At 38.7% G+C, this 17,428-nt stretch overlaps 1 protein-coding gene across 1 annotated transcript; it reads right to left on the bottom strand.

The window, feature by feature from the left end:
* Positions 1 to 15,635: 15,635 nt before the first annotated feature.
* lg1h6orf120 (linkage group 1 C6orf120 homolog) lies at positions 15,636 to 17,321 on the bottom strand. The gene is made up of 2 exons (XM_008418706.2): positions 17,212 to 17,321; positions 15,636 to 16,294 (listed from the first exon to the last, which is right to left on the bottom strand). Exon 2 carries the CDS (start codon positions 16,261 to 16,263, stop codon positions 15,721 to 15,723), a length of 543 nt encoding a protein of 180 aa, XP_008416928.1. The 5' UTR covers positions 16,264 to 16,294; positions 17,212 to 17,321; the 3' UTR covers positions 15,636 to 15,720.
* Between the last annotated feature and the right edge of the window lie 107 nt (positions 17,322 to 17,428).

Below are 17,428 nucleotides of genomic sequence, written 5' to 3'. Positions count from 1 at the left end.
CACATGTTATGCAGAGCGGGCTTGTAATGTGGGACTCGCCTACCGGTCTAGGATAAATCCATTCTCCTGTCTCTTCTATGGGCCTTTTCCCCTTCGCAAAGAAACTTTCCAAAGACATCTGATCTGTTTCTTACTCATTTTGTTTGTGGGCTCAGTGTTGGCGCGCAAGTAACCGAGAGAATCCGGTAAAAGGATTTTCAAAATAAAAGATCCTCCAGACTCAAATAATACATAAAACTGAAATATTTAATTATTTCTTGTGCGGCCCGATACCAATTGGTCCGCGGACCGGTACCGGTCCGTGGACCGGGGGTTGGGGACCACTGACTTACATCATTCGAGGCGCCATGACAGACTAATGAAATGAGGGATGGGCGTATCGAACAGAGCAACTGAAATTGTTTTCCCAAGTTGTTTCTGCCAGTTTATTTATGGCTCATACTTATTTACAAGTTTCAAATAGCTGGCTTGGAAACTGACCAATATCTCCTCCCTCCTGATATGTTGATCTAATTACCGATTTTACCTGAATTCGCACCACATGATTTACATCACTATGTAATAAACGGCGTTTCACCTTAAACCGATCAGAATTAAAAAACGTACAAAAGATCAGATGCTAACCATTTTTTTCCATACGTTAGGCTACATGACGGTGTGACTGGCTCCATAGTTACCAACAGTTCCTTCTCCATAAAGCGGTATTTGATATATTTCTAATCATATTTACTCATAAAATATATGAACTTTAGTCTTCTTATCTTATAAAAAGTGTTCGCTGTAAATCTGTGATTACACCAACGGCTTAACAGTCATTATGATCGACAGCTGCCAGTTATTTTGATCAACAGCTGCTATCCAAAACCGATATAACTTCCCTCACTAAAAGTTATACAATAAAATGACAAGTTTGGTTTGCATCCTTGTCTGTTTGTGCAGCAGACCCCGCAGTATCCTATGACCGTTTTTAAAGTGAAATCAACTAAGTAGAAGCGATATTTGGTTACAGATGTCTGTTTTTGAGGACCGTTACGGCGGAGTTCTGGACCGCGTGACGTCACATGGAAAGGGAAAATTATTTTCTGTAGCGTTCCTTGCTTATCACAAGATTCCTTAAAGTCGCTCAGTTTTTTTTTGTTTGTTTGTTTCAGTAAGAGATCCCAGAAATCGACATGTAGAATATTTTGATTCATATATTTTAGTATAAAATTCTGAACAATATTTTGTGACGTCTCCATCAATGTTCAACTTTTGAATGGTGTCAATTTTGGCATGGAATCTTTCAAGTACGTACTATTCTGCTCTCCTTCAACATTAATTTCACAAACATTATGGAGTGTGCAACATGCACTGATGACAGGGAGTTGATGGTAGAGATCTGTACATCAAGCCGTTTGCTAAGGCACCTCCATCGACTCTTCAATCGGCCAAATGCATTCTCCACGGTCATCCTTGCTTTGCTGTGGCATTCATTGAAGTAGCGTTGATCTGCCGTTAGTGTTCCTGTATCTGTGTGTCCTTTACGCAACCAGATTCGAAGGGGGTAAGCAGGATCACCTAGCAGCAATATAGGCACTCAAACACCCATGATCTCTTTCTAAATCTTGTTCTAAAATTGTACAGTAAACAATTAAAAGAAGTTGGATAAAATCTAAATTTCCTATCACCCCCTGCCAGCATGCCTAGGTGGGCCCCATGTGGGGGAAAGGAGGGCTTATATATGGGTCCCATATAGGTTTGTCCACGGGTTCCACAGTAGTTAATACATTAAAAAAATGTCTTCCAAGAGGAAGACATTTTTCCATTTTTTTAACGTATTAACTACAGAATTTTAAAATGAGCAAATATCAGTATTTACTACCCAAAACAATGATCCACTACTCCCAGTAGAATAACTGAGTGCTATCCTTTGCAGTTAAAATGATCACGTGATTCTCCTCTGGAACAACTATGGGGTTATGGGCCCAGTTGATTGCTCCTAGACACTGCGGGAATCCCCATCTCTGTTTGAATCCTTCGATCACCTCTTGCAGAACCGCTCCATGGGGTATTTTTATGTACTCAGGCACAAGTACACGACAAACTGCGTTGCAGATCTCGTGGACCAGGGAGCAGATGGTAAACCTCGCAATACCGAAGAGTTTAGCTATAGTGCGATAACATGCACCTGTTGCAAGCCAATACAGTCCCATGGCAACTCGTTTACCTGTTGGTATGGGTCGCCGAAGATGTGTGGCTGTACATGTGAGAGTCAAAGAGAGATGCTCACATACGTACATACATGTTTTTCTTGCCATTCTAAAATTTTGGATGAAGTCGGTGTCACTAAAGCCAATTACCGTGCATCTGTTTCCCACCACTCCTGACTTCGACTCCGAACTCACGCATTACGCTGAATTGATGTTGCTGCCACTGCTTCACAAAATGCCATGGATAAAATCCGGACTCTTTCTTTTAAATCTTCTGAAGATGAGTATGTTAAGGTGATGGTGGTTGGCCAACAACTTGAAGATTGCTAGATATGTTCCATTCCCATCCACGTGTAACCCCTTTACACGTGGGGTCCGTCTCAGGTCCAGTATGTTGACTTTATGACAAATCCACTCAGGTTCACTGTACTTGATTTTCTCAAGAGAGAAAATCAAGTTGGTGATTAATGTCGTCACTTCACAAGCTTTACATTAAATAACATACATGGTTCTCAATGAGCAGTTAAAAGTTGTAAAATTAAATATTTAAAATGCACATTAGTTATAAATAAAAAACATTGCAAAATTGCACATTCTACCCGCTATGTAAATACGTGTGCTTAAAATACATTTTATAATGATAATACTTATTAATAAAAAACAGATCTGATCATAATACATAATACCACAGTAACAGATTGCAACAGACGAGCAGACAGTAACTATACAACGTGTCAACGTCAGTATAACATTTTTTATATACCAATAATGTCGGGGTTAACAACTTCTTGACTAAACAAAGTGAAGTTAAAGAATAACACATTTTTGATAAAATAGATGTTATTGAAGTATTTATTGAAGTATTGAAGTACGTTATTGTGCCCTCTACTGCGCCTGCGGGACAGTTTCAGTTTGTTTGCCCGGTCACACTGGAGATAGCATACAGGTCGGATATTTTTGGAAGTGTGAACGGCCCCGGCAAACAAAAAATCCGATTTGACAGAGAATTGGAATTGGGTCACTTCCATATGCCATGTAATCAAATTTGCATATGTTCTCAAAAATTTTGATAATTCAAATTTTAAGAGTTCCAAATTGTTACAAAACTTTCTTTCTACCAGAGAATTATACCAGAAGCGTTGAATTAATGAATGAACCATTTTATGGATAGAACTGTGCAGTTCCCAGTATGAACTGGGGCGAGTATTAGGATTAATAGAGATTTGTATTCATATTGCTTTGTGGTCAATTAAAGGAGTGGTGAGGGTATTGACATTAATACCATTGCGATCAAAACAATTGGAAATCAGACAGAAATCTATACGTAGTAAACTAGTACATGCTTTGTTGCTCCAAGAATATGAACTTAAAGTTTTAATCTCTGCACTGCAGTGTTGTAGCTATAGTTAGCTTAGCTGTATTAGCTGTGCGTCCGGTCTGCAGAAAGAGTAGTTAAGATAAAATTAATGGGAGAAGCGGCCTTTAAGAGTTCAATTGTTTGCAGTATATCGCGGGTATTTAATGCATTATATGGATGTCAACGTATGAAAACAAGGGTGCTGCTCAACCACTGAGACTAACGTCTGCCTCGGTCGCCATTTTGTCCGACCTTTCTTCTTCCTCACCGTCTTTCATGTTTTTTTTGGCGGTTGGCAAACAACGAAAATGGACCGCAGTGAAGTTTCTTGCTAACGTTTGTCCGTTATGTATACATTGCAGCAGTTAAACGCTGACGCTTACCGGAAGTTGTTTACAGTTGTGCTGAAAACAACCGTCTTCCACTGCGGTAATGCACGGTTTTTGACCGCAGTGAAGTTAGTTTCAAGTTGGATATTCGATATTCGAGCTCCGCGGAGTAAGCGGCGTTTAGCTCAAGGTTGATCCGATTTATGAACGCTAATGTCGGCCAATGGGGTATATGCCACGGACTTCCGTTTTAGCACTTCCGCATTTTTATGCCACATAAAATGGTTCCGGTGCACACTGTTAACAGTGGCTCCTGTTAACAGTGGCTCCTGTTAACAGTGGCTCCTCAGTTCTGCAGGACTATTAATGATGCCTATAGAATTATTCAGACGTCCTGAAACGCTCCAACAACAACAAATGATTTAAGCTGGATGTGTCAAAACTTCACAATAACTTCGAAGGTAAGTTAATAAATCGTTTGTATTCATCATAATGCCTCATATGTCTGACGTAGCTAACAGGGACAAGCTTACAAAGGTGCTATGTAAATGTTAAGTGTTTTGATTATCTGTGTATTGTGCAATCTACATATCTACGCTTTATAGAGCATTTGGCATTATTATTTTAACTTTCCGTTTTCTTTCTTTTTTTAATCTTTATTATATGGCTTCCTGGAGGGAGAGATTGGCTGAGCTAATGTTGCCAACAACTTTTCTCCTGCTATTAACATTTTTGCTTTTCTTTATATTAAGTATTTCCATCAGTTGCTCTTTTTCTGTTTTGTATACAGTATTTGTTTATACAGTATTTTTTTTTTTTTTACCTTAATGCTTACCTGGTCAGTTGAGGTGGAAATGTACATCCTCTTGATTACTGACAAATGTCAGAACCACATGGACTGAGCTTGTTACATCAAATCAATCTGAATCTTTATTTCTCATTAAAACGACTTCTTGTAATTTTAAGACATTGTTATAAAATGTAATTTTTATTCTGCTGTAACGATGACTGCATTCTTGTAATTAAAATTTCTTGTATCCTGACCGTAATGCTCCCTTATACAAATCACAGAACAGATGATTGAAATAAAGGCACTTTTTGAAAGTATTTTCTGTGATTTTATTATAGAAGTTGAGTACGGGAGGAATCGATTAAAATCAAATCTGGTATGAAAAAAAAAATTGTATCATCCAGCCTTATTCAGCATATTAAATTATATGACTAACAACATATTACTTAATACATTTCTTTGCTGGTATAACCTAAATGTGTTGCATTTTAACATCTCACTTGAATTCCTGATCTACATGCAAATACTTGATATAACGTGAACACCGAGAAAAGGGGAAAAAGTTTGTGAAATGTAGAGAATTACAAATGAGATTAAATTTTATTGTAGGTACAAACAGGATAGCAAAATGAACAGTGAATATATAATATACTTCCTGGCAGCTAATCAGACATCAGACTTGTTTGTCTTTACTGGTGATGAAAACTCGTCACTCTGGAGGAGAGGAAGACCGGCTCAGCCCCGTCCAGGATGACTGCAGTGTCAGGGTAGCCGATAAAGTCTGCAGGCAGATTTTTGCATATCTGGTGCTCCGGTTTCCAGATCATAGTTTAACCAAGTAAATAAAAAGTTAGTCCACGTTGTGGTGATCTAGCAGACCGTGGACTGATAGACGTCATCAGCTGGTCCAGGTGCTTGGATCCAGTGGAAAGGTAATCGGCACAGAGGCTCAATCATGGCTCAGAAAAACATCACGAAGTGTTACGATGCAAACCTGAAAAATTAAAAAGAAAAAAAAACTAATACGTGTCCATATTTAGCTGCACAACGTAATCAAAACTAATAAATCCTCAGCTCTTTTTGAGAGTTTTGCTTGAAAATAAATTGACAATATCTCAAGAAATTAAATGTGTAAGTGAAATAGTTCTGGTATGTTTCAGAGGTGTAACAACTCTGAAGTTACTGAGTAAGAGTGAACTTAAATACTACTTAGAAAATGCATGTTAAAATCTGAATACTCTTTTGAAAGTGTGCAGCTGAAATTAATTTAAACTACTAGCAGGCAAAGCACAGTGTCCGCCTAATATCTGCACCAACAGTAATACAAAAAATGATGCGTAGAAGAGGCATTAGTTTATAAAAGTCGAGGCAAACCTAAATTTACCATTTTAAAAACATCTATTAAATTTTAAAGTCATATACAATATTTTCAGTAATTTTAATATTAAATAATATGTTTTCTTCAATAGCTTCCAAGTCATGTGACCTATTGACCCATAATTAAGCAACATAATTAAGAAATTATCTATGCAGACTAGTAGAATTAAGGCACAGTCATTTGTTTTCCATTTTAAGCCATTTTCCTTTTTTTTTTAGGATTTTTTTTGTTAAAATTTAGTATTTTTCTTCATTAGCTTCCAGGTCATGTGACCTGTTGACTCAAAATCATCCATCCATCCCAGCCACCCTGCGGAGGAAACCCATTTCGACCGCTTGTATCCGTGTTCTTGTTCTTTCTGTCATGACCCAAAGCTCATGACCATAGATGAGGGTGGGAACGTAGATCGACCGGTAAATTGAGAGCTTCGCTTTTTGACTCAGCTCTCTCTCTTCACCACGACGGACCGGTACAGTGCCCGCTTCACGGCAGACGCTGCCCCAATCCGCCTGTCGATCTCCCGCTMCCTTCTTCCCTCATTCGTGAACAAGATCCCCAGATACTTAAACTCCTCCACTTGAGGCAGGACGACCCCCCTGACCYGGAGAAGGCACTCTACCCTTTTCCGGCTAGCGTACCTCGAGCGTGAAAATTCTCAACTATCTAGAACCATCGGCAATCCAAGAACCACCAGAAATCCACGGACCAACCAGTAACTGAAGAAACATCAGTTAGAGCAAGTACCAGTTTTACAAGAGCACCCACTGGGATTAGAAGAGCACCCATGGTGGCACCCAGTATCTCAGTGTTCCCGACTGGTGCATTTTCACTAAAACGGTACCTGCCCATGTACCGACTTTTCTCAGAACTGATTTGGTTCTTGGTTCTCCTGCTTCTTCTGCTCTGAATCATCCAGTTTTTCTCTGAGCAGAGCATTTTCATTAATCAGCTCTGTGTTCTGCTTGCACAAGTTCTTGATTCGTTGGCGATTTTTCCTCTGTTGGTAACGCAGATTGCCCAACTCTTTCCAAAGATCATCCAGCTCTCCAGACTTCTAGTCCACCTTCTCCTGTGTCTTTTCCATATCTGTCCGAAGCTTCTGGACTTCGCCTCTCAGAAACTGTTGGGTGTTCTCGAGAGATTGCGCTTCATCTTTCATTTCTTTGTATTTGCGCTCTCTGTCATTGAGTTCTGCATAAACCGACACCAGCTGCCCACGGAGTCCATTGCTTTGAGCTTCTAGTAAATCGTATTGTGCTTGCAGGCGGCAAGGCCTGCAAGCACTTCTGTGATTCTTCAATGCCTCTATTTTAGATCTCAGACATTCAACAGTCTTTCTAAGTTCATGATTTTCCTGCTCCATTGCACGTCCCAAGAGCAAGGTTCTGTAACTGAAGATCAGGTTGACGGGAACCCCTCCCTCAAGCACCATTCAGATTCAGAACAGTGTTTAGGACAGGAGTTTATGACATACAGTCAGTACAATCCCAACAGTTGTGCCAAAACCCAAGCCAAAACTCAAGCCGCTCATTAATGACTCTCCACAATTAGACAAAAAGCTCCACATGCTCCATGGTGGACGCTGCTGCTGCCTCACTTCTGGGTAGAGATGTTGCATTATAGCCTCCTCTAGTTCTTCTTCATCAGACTCGTCCAAATCGTAATATTTGTTAATTTTCCTCATCAGTTTTGCAATTTCATCCCGTAATTCCTGTGTATTCAAACCTTGTAACCTCCTTCTTTGTATCCTCAGATAAAATTCCTGAAATTCCTCAATAAACTCTGGATCCTCCATCATACAAGTTTTTGAACAAGTTGCTAGTCTTTCTTCAGTGCCTTTTCCAGATCTGTCCGAAGCTTCTGGACTTCGCCTCTCAGAAACTGTTGGGTGTTCTCGAGAGATTGCGCTTCATCTTTCATTTCTTTGTATATGCGCTCTCTTTCATTGAGTTCTGCATAAACAGACACCAGCTGCCCACGGAGTCCATTGCTTTGAGCTTCTAGTAAATCGTATTGTGCTTGCAGGCGGCTAGACCTGTAAGCACTTCTGCGATTCTTCAATGCCTCTATTTTAGATCTCAGACATTCAACATTCTTTCTAAGTTCATGATTTTCCTGCTCCATTCCACGTCCCCAGAGCAAGGTTCTGCAACTGAAGATCAAGTTGACGGGAACCCCTCCCTCAAGCACCATTCAGATTCAGAACAGTGTTTAGGACAGGAGTTTATGACATACAGTCAGTACAATCCCAGCAGTTGTGCCAAAACCCAAGCCAAAACTCAAGCTGCTCATAAATGACTCTCCACAATTAGACAAAAAATTCCACATGATCCATGGTGGACGCTGCTGCTGCCTCACTTCTGGGTAGAGATGTTGCATTATAGCCTTTTAGTTCTTCTTCATCAGACTCGTCCAAATCGTAATATCCGTTAATTTTCATCATCAGTTTTGCTATTTCATCCCATAATTCCTGTGTATTTAAACCTTGTAACCTTATTCTTTGTATCCTCAGATAAAATTCCTGAAGTTCCTCAATAAACTCTGGATCCACCATCGGACAAGTTTTTGAACAAGTTGCTAGTCTTTCTTCAGTGCCTTTTCCAGATCTGTCCGAAGCTCCTGGACTTCGCCTCTCAGAAACTGTTGGGTGTGCTCGAGAGATTGCGCTTCATCTTTCATTTCTTTGTATTTGCGCTCTCTTTCATTGAGTTCTGCATAAACCGACATCAGCTGCCCACGGAGTCCATTGCTTTGAACTTCTAGTAAATCGTATTGTGCTTGCGGGCGACTAGGCTTGCAAGAGCGAGTCTTCAATGCCTCTGTTTTAGATCTGAGATGTTTGACAGTCTTTCTAAGTTCACGATTTTCCTGCTCCAGTCTACTGTCCATCCCGTCAAGCTCCTCAGTCCCAGGTGTGTCTCCTATTTTCAGACATTTTTTTAATCTGTTTTGTGAAAAGACTTATATTAAAAAGTGTTTTATTTCCGTTTGAAGGCTGCCCGCTTCCATGGAAGGACAACCGAAAATCGCTCTTATAAACATGTAATTTCTAAAATCACGATACCCTCACTTTGTATCCCTCTGAAAAATGAACCCATTTAAATAAAGAAATCCCTCCATGGGTGATAACACGATAGAGAGCGTTCAATTTATAGCGTTAACACCGGAGCTGTAAGTGGTCCGGTATGAAAAGGGGATGATAGAACAACGGTACCACAGCACTTTTAAATTTCAATAATCAGAATACCGAAATTGTTTCCGTTGTTTTAAAAAGTTTATGTCAGTCTACCTTTTCCCCATCAATACGTTTCCTGCACCTAAGGGGGTTTAAAAAAAAAAACAATGTGCACATTGCGCAAAACTCTGAAACAGGAGAAAGCGGGACATAAAACGGAGCGACGAACTAGATGTGAATTATGGCATAAAAACTGAGAATCCGACGCTGAACAGTGAAAAATCAACACATGATGTGAAACACATGACGATTAGGAGGCGCAGCGAAGATTGGCTGAGTGAAGATTACTGATGATCAATAAACGATAAATATAAATCTAGCAATAGGAAAGAAACTAAAGTGGACATAGCAATAAACCGAGAGAGGATAATACTAATCAAATGAAAATGAATGAAGAACAAAATGCAAGAATAAACTAAGAAACTAAAGTAAATACAGAGGAATAAACTGGTATGGCAAGACCTTTTGAGCAATAATTAATACAGAGGACTGTATGGCAAGAATAAACACACTATTTCCAGATAAAAGGTAAAATAATATTGTTGAAGTGCCATGGGTTTGTTGAGACCACATCTAGTACTGAGAATAAATATATCTTACAGACCATAACAGTAAAGAACTGATCACTTATTTATGTTTTTAGTTACATTTGATATATTTATTTCTTCAATATTATTTTTCATGTCGGTGTTAATGTCATGAGGCTGATGACTCCATGACACTTTCAATTTGACTCATTAGGATCTGATTAAGAACCAGATTTGTTCTTTGTAATTTCTGTCCAGTAAAACTATTAATCTATAAATCAATACAGGTCTATATAAAGATATAATCCATGTTTCTGTCTCACATTTGTATGGCATTAAAAGGATCTGGAACTTTGTTTTTCCACTGAAAGCTCTGGTTTGTTTAATAAATGCCATGTGGGTGAAATTTTATGGATGATACTCTGTTGTCCCATTCTCCTGAAGGCAGCACAGAGCTGCACCACCAGAAACCCACAGAAACACTGAAGAGAAGAAGAGCTATGATTAATGTAGTTACAGTTCAATTCATGTTTTAATGTTGCAGAGCTCAGTCGTTTTGCAAATAGTTAAAAGTTTAAACTGGCATGTTGAACATCTTTTATCTGCTCATTTTGTGGAATATTTAACAACTAGAAAATGGCACAAAATAAGAAAATTTTTTCCACTCTGATTGGCTGCTGTTAGGCCTACCGATTTTAACTTGAATGTTCATTGCATTTTTCTTAGACACCTGTGAAAATAATTTCTATTCAAATTGGTTTTTTGTTCTCTGGGAAATTATTTTTGATGATAAATACAGAAACAAGCATAAAAATCAAAGCATTTACAATAGTGATAGTAAAATAATGGTCAGTGCAAAGTAGCCTGCAAATTCTTTGGTGGGGGGCGGTGAGGGACCTGGATAAAGGCTGGGGGGGCGCTGGCCCAAAAAAGGTTGAGAAACACTGGTTTAGCTTTTATGCTCACTTCTGAGCCCTGCCAGGAGCTGGAATTGTTCAATCAGATGGGAACTACAAACTTGTCTGCCACTTTTACCCAGAATGCACTGCAGTTAGTTGATTGCTTCTCTGAAAGCTGAGTGCTGTCTTTAAAACTCCCCTTTTTCACGGAGCTCTTCTTATTCTTTGTTTTCAGGCTCCTTTTCCTGATATGAAGTTCATTCAGCTTTTAACTTCACTTCTGAGCTTCTGCCGGCTGGAACCAGGGGCGTCGCCAGGAATTTTGGGCCTCCTGACAAAATATTAGATTGGGCCCCCCTGTGCAGCTGCTGTTGCAATTTTTTGAGTCTTTTTTTGACTCATGAAAAATTTTGAAAATTTAAAGGCTTGCAACTTGCTTTCTTTGGTTCAATACTAGCACAATATTTACTACTCATCAATTTTACATGCAACAGTCCACATCCAGTATGCAAGTAGATTGCTTAATTTTTTTCTATTAGTTTTAGATTACTGAAATGTCTCTCTCCACGAGCAACAGTCATAGGCAAGGTTCAAAATACATATAAAGCAATCCAGACTTCTCAAAAAATGCTATGTAGTTGCATTTTATTCATGCTGCAGTATATAACTTTAATAAAAAAAATATGTTTTCTCCATATTTGTTAAAGCTGCGTTACCATGTCATGACAGTTTGTTATGAGACAGATAATCATTGAAAACAATCAATCTCCTCCACCTCTTTTCTGAACTAATATTACTATCTAAAGTACTGCATTGTTCGGACCAAAAACAACCAATCAGAACCAGTAGGAGGGTCTTAGTGCTGTCATTCAACTCCATTCACTTACTGCTAAATATGCTAAGGATGGAGAAACAACTTATAATTACAGGGAAATCGTTTATCTGCCGTCAATGGCAGCTATGCTAACATTCTTCCATAAAACATGCCTTGATCATAATGCAGTGACCGACTCAAGTTCAAATTCATACAATTAACATTTGGGATTAGAGTCCGCATCTTCTCGGCATCACATATGGGTATTGAAAAAAAAATTCTAAAAAAAGGAAAATGGCTTAAAATGGAAAACAAATGGCTGTGCCTTATCTATGCAGACTAGTAGAATTATTTCACACTGATTCAGGTTCAATTGGTCACATGACCTGGAAACTATTAAAGAAAAACACTCAATTTTGACAAAAACAAATTCCTGAAAAAAAGGAAAATGATTTAAAATAGAAAACAAATGACTGTGCCTCATCTCTACTGATTTGTAGAATTATTTCAAAGTGATTTTTAGTAAATAGATCAGATGACTTCGAAGCTATTGAAGAAAACTTTATATTATTTAATATTAAAATTATTTAAAATATTCTATATGACTTTAAAATTCAATAGAGGATATTGTATCTCATGTAAAAGCATGAATTAGCACTGACAATTTTTTAGTTGGTCACAATTCAAGGCATTTGTTGAATTGTTGACTACTGTTGTAGTCAACCTTCGAGCGCTCGGGCGGGGAGCGGTGGAGAACCGTTGGCCGACATTAGCGTTCATAAATCGGGTCAACCTTGAGCTAAACGCCGCTTATTAATTATTTTCATTTCCGAAATATTCGCCGTCTCCATCCTTCTCTCACTTTGCACTTCACTTCTGTTCTGGCCCACAGTTTGGTCTCATCTCGTTTAGACTGTTGTAATTCTCTACTTTTTGGTCTGCCACAGAAAATTCTGCATAAATTACAATTGGTTCAAAATTCAGCTGCTCGTATCATTACACAAACCCCYTKAATTCATCACATCACACCTATTTTACAACAGCTCCATTGGCTTCCAATCACATATCGCATCAACTGTAAAATACTTCTTCTAAACTTTTAAAGTAATTCACAACCTCACACCTTCATATCTCTCGGACCTCCTTCACATTGTCACACCCACTCGTTCCCTCAGATCCTCCTCTTCTGTCGAGTCTTTGCAATATTTTAAGTCCAAACTTAAAACCCATTTGTTTGAACTAGCATATAGCCTTTAATTATCTTTGTACGTTTGTGTTGTTTTGTGTGTGTGTTTTATTATCGGTATGTATTTTATAATTTGCTTGTTTTTATGTCAAGGTGACCTTGGGTGTCCAGAAAGGCGCCTACAAATAAAATGTATTATTATTATTATTATTATTATTATTACTCCGAGGAGCTCGAATATTGAATATCCAACTTGAAACTAATTTCACTGCGGTCGAAAACCGTGCATTACCGCAGTGGAAGACGGTTGTTTTCAGCACAACTGTAAACAACTTCCGGTATGCGTCAGCGTTTAACTGCTGCAATGTATACATAACGGACAAACGTTAGCAAGATTTAAAGATTCAACGCCTCAACGTAGTAACCGTCATTCTGTTCGTGCTTTCTTGGTCTGAACATCCGGGCAACAGTGACGTCCTTTGCGATGAGTTCCATAACCGAGATCAAACCTTTAAAAAAATAAAAAATAAATACATATTTTTGTACGAAGCAAAGCGTAGTACAAAGGTTTTGTGATAAAACGGTCAGAAGACAAAATATGTGAAACATAGTTTTTATTTTGAAAGCTAGCTTAATCTTCTAGAAAACGTCAAACAGCATTGAGGACTGAGTTTTTAAGGCACTGTTGAACTTTTTCTGCTCAGTGGTAACAGGTTTTCTAACTGAACTCAAGCACTGGAGAATTTAGAAAAAACAGCTTGTCCAACAGGCAAAAATTATGTAAATAATAAAAAATAAAAAAAATACAGTGGTGTAATGTGCTAGCATGTTAGCAAAATGTCCTCTGGAGTCTAAATACTAACACGTAGCAAAGAAGATCCCCCTGAACAAAGTGATTCTGCTTTAAAAAATAAATCTGGGCAACCGACCTTCACAGATCCTGGTGGTTTGATTCATTCATATGAGAAATTTCAGCTACATCACTCAGTTACAGAATTTCACATTAATTCAAACATCCTGGATGTTAATACTGTGTAAGTACCTTCTCTGCTCATAAAACCATCTCCCTTAAAGTTACAGGAGATAAAAACCAGCAACTTTACAAAGTTATACGTCTTCTTTTTGAAGTTCCTGTTTAGAGATTAGGCCTGTTAAGGGTAGCATTGTGCTGTTTAAAGTAATTTTTATCACAAATAAGAGAAAAGACTGGAATGAGCGGTTTTTCCAGCTAGATGAAGCATAAAGCAGGGGTGTCCAAACTTTGTCACACGGGCCAGAAGGCCAGAATCATAAAATAAAAATAAATAAATCAAGCAAATAAAGTAGTCTGATTTATTTATTTTGTAGGAAAGGGGTGTTATTTGTCACAGATCAAAAACATAAGATGGATTTTGCATGTTTACTGTAACTGAAAAGTATCTTGTTTTCTAAATGTACATTTATTCTCTGTTACAGAAACAAAATTTGGGTCAATTCTTTTCTAAACTCTTGCTATATTTATCCAAGTTTAATAAATTTTAAAAAGTTGATTTGAGTGCAGTAAAATCAGTCTTTTAGCACAAGTCTCTGGAAAGACATTCATAATTTTACCCTAACTAAAAATAAAAAGTTGAATAAATGTATATCATTGCTGAACTACAGTTGGTGGCCAGAAAAAAATCATTTCAAGAGCCATAAATGGCCCCCGAGCCACACTTTGGACACCCCTGGTTTAAACAGTTCTGCCCGACCTTCACCTGCTGTTGCAAACTGCTGATCAGCTGGATGAAAATAGACTCCAACACTTTCCCATCCTTATTTTAAAAAGGAGAAATTTGCCTGAATTTAAATATTTCTGCTTTTTGAGTAAAAACTAAACGTCTCATCCAGGAAATGGCAGTTTTTTAAATTCTAGCTGCTGAAATTTACTTGAAAATATTGCAAAATTTATGTCGTTCAAAATATATTTGCTTTGATTTTAAACACAAATATATTTAGAAGCAGTAGGAAGAAGCTTTTTTGTTGTAAAATTAGTTTATGCTCCATGTTTTTGTTTTAAATTTAAATCCCAGCCCATGTGGACTGCAGTCAGATTTCCTGGAGGTAACGGATGAAAACATTTCACTCTCCCCAGAGGACAAAGTGCGACAGAGTACAAGGGACAGACTGAGACTATTTTTGTAAATTATGAAAATAAAGTAATATTAGCAAAATAAAGACGTAAAATTACAAGAAAAGAGTTTTCATGAGATAAAACCAAACCTTTGTTTTTTTTCCTTGATTGTTTTAAAGTCCTGCTACTGATAATAAATTGATATTTCCTTATTTTTAAAACTTCACAAAATGTTAAACATTCCTCCACCATTAACAATTTTTTTCTTGTAGGATTTCTCATAAAACTAATAATTTATTCTGGTATTATTACTGCTTTATTCTTATGTCACTTTATTCTCATAATTTCAGAAAACCAAATTCTCCCAGTCTGACCCTAACGCTCCGTCGTACCAAAGCAAAATGTGAAGCAACAGCGATCTATCAGACATTGACGTGTGTCAGACATCACTAGGTGTGCACCGATAAATCAACCAGCCAGTAAATCGGCGTAGATTTCCTTAATTTTGGTGATTGGCCGATCTTATTCACCAAAAATCAACTACTGTCCTCGTTTTGGAGAGAGGTTTGACCGTCAGCCCCCCCCCCACTGTTCATATCTGCATGTTCACAGTTAGCAATAGTCACCCTAGCAACTTTCTTGCTATATTTAATTACGTTTCGGACAAAAAATAAATCAGTACCAGCCAAAATCAGAATCGGCAGATCAGCCAGACTCCTGCACTCAGTGCGCCCCAAGACGTTCCCAGTGAATTTATCCACTACCTGGTTATTTCTGTATGTTTCACTGCAATTTATAAAGGTAATAGCTCTGGAGGATATCTTCTCATCTGTACAGAATCAAAAGGAAAAATAAAAAATTTATTTTCAGCGCTGACCAAGTCAAATGCCAATCTGTCTCCCAGCATCGTAGCAGCAACTAACTTCAAAACAAAATTTCAAGTATAATCTTTAAAAGTCCGATCAGTATAGTCCAAAAGATCGATTCCTCCTCTTGAAAGTTGTCCGCTCCCTGGGGGGGTTTCTTTTCGTTTTGTCCGTCCGAGCCCTTTTCGAACGGGTCCTGCGGCACCGCCTGGTCGTAAAACACCCGGATCTCAAACTCGCTCTCCAGGTACGACGGGTGGCCGTAGACGCCGATCCCCACGGGCCTCTTGAAGTCGCCGGGGACGACCACCACGTCGTGGCCGCAGGTCACCGACTGCAGCTTGTAGGTGTCGAAGTTCGGGTGGAGCGTTTTGTCAGACACGTACAGGTCCGCGTCGCCTTTGAGGCTCTGCATGTGCAGGATGATGCGCCCGTCGTGGTTGAGGCGCAGGTAGCTGTAGTTCCCGGCTCCGATGTGACCCTGGACCACGTGGAGCAGAACCCACTCCTCGGGGATGCCATCATCCTCGGCGGGGCTCAGGAAGCTTCCGGCCTGCGGCAGGAAGAGGGCGACGAGCAGCGCGGCGTGGCCCAGCATCATGGTGAAGGCATCTGTCAGTCCGCCAGACAGCCTGCAAAACATTCACCGTCTAAACTAGAGCTGGGCAATACAACCATTGTTAGACCTGTCACATTAAATTAACTGCAATAAACAATAATATTGTAGTTTTGAACCCAGTTTCGAGTAATATATTGATAATAATGCCCTCTCAAAGACTAATATACTCTACTTTTGTACAGAACACTCCACAAAAAGTACTTTATTACTCCCAAAGGGAAATTACATTTTGTTGTAATTAATTCACTTTCTTCCGAGAAATTTATACTCCTCCTCCACTTCTTCTTTCATGATTGAAATGCTTCTCAAACTAAACTTGTTTCTCCTGAAATCAACAATACTCCCCCTTGTTTTGTTCACATTATAGATAATTTTTTTTACATCACGCCATAAAGCGGCCCATCTGTTGAATGTAAAAACATTCAACAGTGGTCTCAAACTTACGCCAAAACGGACAGAATTTATGCGTTTTTTTCTGAAATAGCTAAAAGTCCTAAGATTAAGCGAATAGTGCTCGCTGTTTACTCTTAATCTTCTAGTCAACGCAAAGTTAAAAATAAACAGCTTGGTTTAATTTTCACCGACTGTTCTGACCTTTGATCTATGGATTAAACACACTTAAAACGTTAACAAAACTATTTTAAAACTCACTTCAAAATATAGTTTGACACTATTGCTTTCAAATCAACCTACTAGTTTGATTAACAATTCAGGCCAAACTCAGAGAAGAACAAAACCAGGGCAATTCCTGTTCCCTAGCTTCATGCTAATCCGTTATCAGCTAACAGGTGCGGACCGGTGCAGTTTTAAGATTCATAATATCCGTAACAATTACATTTAAAAACAACTCTACAATGCTTTAAGACACTGGGGTTACAATTTAGATTCAACACGCTCTACGCAGGAATTTAACACGTTAATGTTACTCACACAGCTGTCGTTTCCAAGCCAACATCTTCCAGTTAGCACAGCTAACAGCAAGTTCGCTTCTTCACTTCCTCTCTGTCGAACAGCGGTAGGTGACTCTCTACCGCCACCTACCGCTCAGGAAGGGAGACTCACCTGCAGGGCGAGTCTCCCTGCAGGTGAGCAGTCACCCTGTATGTATGTGTGTGTGTGTGTGTGTGTGTGTATATATATATATATA

The sequence above is a fragment of the Poecilia reticulata genome, linkage group LG1 (assembly GCF_000633615.1).
Source record: "Poecilia reticulata strain Guanapo linkage group LG1, Guppy_female_1.0+MT, whole genome shotgun sequence".
Lineage (NCBI taxonomy): Eukaryota > Metazoa > Chordata > Actinopteri > Cyprinodontiformes > Poeciliidae > Poecilia > Poecilia reticulata.
This window is presented reverse-complemented; position numbering and strand designations above follow the sequence as displayed.

Excerpts from the sequence above, each read along its gene's own strand:
- lg1h6orf120 (XM_008418706.2), bottom strand. The coding sequence starts at position 16,263 with ATGATGCTGGGCCACGCCGCGCTGCTCGTCGCCCTCTTCCTGCCGCAG.